General features: G+C 41.4%; 1 protein-coding gene across 2 annotated transcripts; it reads right to left on the bottom strand.

Moving 5' to 3' along the window:
- Positions 491-3,426, bottom strand: LOC110013295 (DExH-box ATP-dependent RNA helicase DExH12-like). 2 transcript variants are annotated; one of them, XR_002288472.1, is made up of 3 exons: positions 1,301-3,426; positions 1,019-1,207; positions 491-800 (listed from the first exon to the last, which is right to left on the bottom strand). XR_002288472.1 is itself a non-coding variant. In XM_020699465.1 (2 exons), exon 1 carries the CDS (start codon positions 3,363-3,365, stop codon positions 1,347-1,349), a length of 2,019 nt encoding a protein of 672 aa, XP_020555124.1. In that variant the 5' UTR covers positions 3,366-3,426; the 3' UTR covers positions 491-800; positions 1,301-1,346. The 2 variants fall into 2 exon arrangements, 1 of the variants encoding a protein (XP_020555124.1); XM_020699465.1 differs by lacking the exon at positions 1,019-1,207.

Here is a 3,432-nt window from a genome sequence, read left to right as displayed (position 1 = left end):
ACTAGGGAGCAGGTCGCCCCTGGCAGGTCTAACTCAATCTGCAGAGGGAAGGAAAACCTTCAGACCCACATGGGGAGTTCTACACACAGCACAGGAATTGTCACAAAATGAAAAAAACAATTGAGAAGAACATATGAATTTAAAAAGAAAGAGAGGGGACTCAACTTTGACGCAGATCTTCAATTATAGTAAGTTTGAAATGAAGTAAAAACAATTTGTATTTGTTTTGTACCACTTCCTACTATTCACATTCCACCTCCTTACAGATATCACTTCTAAAACTATTTAATAAAATTTTGCCGAACGCTTACAAAATTGACTGGCAGGCCATGGCATCTACAATTTTATTTTGTTTTGAAAATTAACATATCAGTAGGGAAGCAAATATTTTCAATTGATCACTTGACACTCACTCATGAAGTAGAAGACACCATGCAAATTATGCACTGAGCTGGTCCTGCGACTGACTGTCCACACCCCACAAACTCCAGACATAAAAGTTAATTAGATTGCAATTGCAGAAACAAATTCTTCAAATCCCAGATTCTCAATACAACAAGAGCAAGTTACGAGCTATTGAACGTCAATGTAACCAGAAATAAAGAGCTATTAGAAAACTAGTAGGATGATACCAGTCTACAACATACGTCACATTTACGCCTACATTCATCCAAAATGACCCCATTATTACAAGAGAAACAGCAGTGGCCAAGTAGGTGTTGTACACATCTCATCGGCCCAACACCACTATCTCTATTAGCACTTGCATTCTTCGCAGGTAGCTCAGCAAACCAAAGTCTCTGTCAACACAATGGAAATTCGGAAAAATGTTGGTATTGTTTTCAATGACATAAATGTCAAATGACTAGCAAACATGTAATGATTACAGAAACAATTGGAACTCATCTACAAATTTCAAGAACAAGGATGAGATCAAGCACGTGGTTTCCCCTCAGTCAAAACACCATAAGAATGAGGCATGCTGGTTGTCAGAAACACAGAAATTGATCTGACTTACTAAATTTATGCCTCAAAAATCACTGAGGTTGAAGATCTTTCAAGCATTTTCTTGGACAAGACTGCTTTATCTCCCTAGAAAGGGTGTCCATTCTCAAGCCTTTTGGCAATTGATGCCGCACAATCAAACAATTGATTCCACTCGATCAACATGAGTATATAGGCTTCTCTAGTAAAATGATTTAACGTACTGACAAACATTGATAAAGTCTTAATAAATAAATTGTATATATGCAAGGAACAAACAGAACAGGGAAAACAATTGATGAAGATCGACGCTTACATGAAGATCCAGTCATCACAGTTTTGCTTGGCATCGCTCATCGTCTTCAACTATCCTCTTCCATATTTGCTGCCTCCTTCACATCCACAGTGAAGCTATACTCCTGATCACACCCTAGATAAGAATCACACATGAAATACAGTGTGTATGTCTTCTTTCCAGGTTCTGCAGGGGCAGTGAAGTCAAGTTTCACCCTGGACTTCCTCTGAAGAGCAACTCTTTTGATAGCAAGCAATTGATTAGTTTTAGTATCACCAACCACCAGCCACCACCCTTCTTCTTTTGATTTAGGATATCTAGGTGCATCCACAGGTCCAACTTCTATCCTTCCTTCAAGATCTCGTTCAAGACTCACATGCACACTAACATCTTCTCCAGCTCCCACATTATCACTATCCAGAACCTCATAAGTTAAATCAATGTTTGGAAAACGATTACAAAATCGAGCAATATCCATCAACTGTGAGTCTGACATTTGCAGGAGGTCTCGCCTTTCATCATCCTCCATCTCCACCAGATCAAAGACTGTCTCAATACTTTTCCCAGGATTTTCCTGGCACCTCTTGGCCAATTCCTTTGTGAAGTGAGGCAGTTGGAGGAGCATAGAGTCGCGTTCCCACATTCCTTGGGTTACCATCTGACTCACTTCCATGGCAAGGAGGGCCAGGTTAAGCCATCCATTGCTTGAAATAACATCAACCATGGCCTGAAGCAGTCTGCTTGCATAAATTAGCACCTCTTGTTGGTCAGAAGCCAAGTTTCCACCTATCGTTTGCCTAGAGAAATGAGCTTGTAATAGAGCATTTGCCTTCACGTTTGGATCCGTGTACTTTGGGTTCTCAAAGGAGAAGCGCTGGTGATTGATTAACCTACGTATCAACTCGTCTTCACCAGGTCTTATTGGAAGCTGTTCATACTCTGAAGCTGAGGCCAAAATTTCCAAAAGACCCTTCAACTTTGTTTTAGAAGTCAGAGAAGAACTAAAACGCTCGATTGTGGTGTAACTGATGTAATAATATGAGGCAATCATGCCAAGATTCAGAGGTGACAACAAAAATTCATCCTCAATAGCCACACATTTACTTGCTTCCAGATCACTGATAGTGTTCTCCACGAGCTCCGAGAGATGATCAGAAAGATGCCTGTGACTGACACCCTGAAGATTATAATAGTTCGGATTCTGCGTGAGTCTTCTGTACATAAATGTCCAAGTTAGGTAGTCTACTGCATCCTGCTTGTTTTGTATGACTCCCACAACCACCTCCGCATTTAGATTATCATGCAGATAATGATGTAAATGGCTTTCCACTGGGAAGGCTTCATACAGAAACTTCTTATAATATTCTTTACGTGGTGCATGACAAAGGATGACACATTTTCCAGAGTTGTCTACAAGAGGTCGACTGGCATGACCCATCATCTGCAACAAATCAGTGACAGGATAATCAGTGTGAGCATTTTCCCTGCCATCATAATACTGTGTACCCATAACCACTACCAGATGCGCAGACAGTGGGACTCCCCAACACATCGAGCTGCTCATTACACAGACTTGAATCCACCCTGTTTCAAAAAGTGTTTTCACTATATCCTGATCTGTACTGCTTAGACCCTCATGCAAATAACCGACACCAAATTGAATTGTCTCCTTCAACATAGGTTCCTTGATGTTGGCAACAAATGGCTCCAGCTCTTCTGCAGACTTTAATAGGAACAAGGGTTTTTGCTCACTGTCCACACTCGAATATGTCATCAGATCCACAGCAGTGAGACGGGCATGCTTTCTGGTGGGAACAAACACAATTGCAGGTTTTCCATTCTTAGCATGCTGCACAATTGCAGTGTAAGTAGGTTTTGTCATAGCTTGCATCCTGGCTTCAAAATTAGCAATGTCAATACCCTGAATGTGAATTTCCAGAGGCACCGGCCTAACGCCAGGAGGAAAATTGAAAAGACCATGAGATGTGGCACCAATCCATTCCCCCAAATCCTTGGCATTCGCAAGAGAAGTTGACAGTGCGACAATGCGGATTTTGTTCTCCAGCTGACTAGCAATGTACCGCATCCTGGAGACAATGATTTCCAAGATTGGGCCACCTTGACCCCCAATCAAATGGAGCTCATCAACAATG

Source organism: Sesamum indicum, linkage group LG2 (genome assembly GCF_000512975.1).
Source record: "Sesamum indicum cultivar Zhongzhi No. 13 linkage group LG2, S_indicum_v1.0, whole genome shotgun sequence".
In the NCBI taxonomy this organism is placed as follows: Eukaryota; Viridiplantae; Streptophyta; class Magnoliopsida; order Lamiales; family Pedaliaceae; genus Sesamum; species Sesamum indicum.
This window is presented reverse-complemented; position numbering and strand designations above follow the sequence as displayed.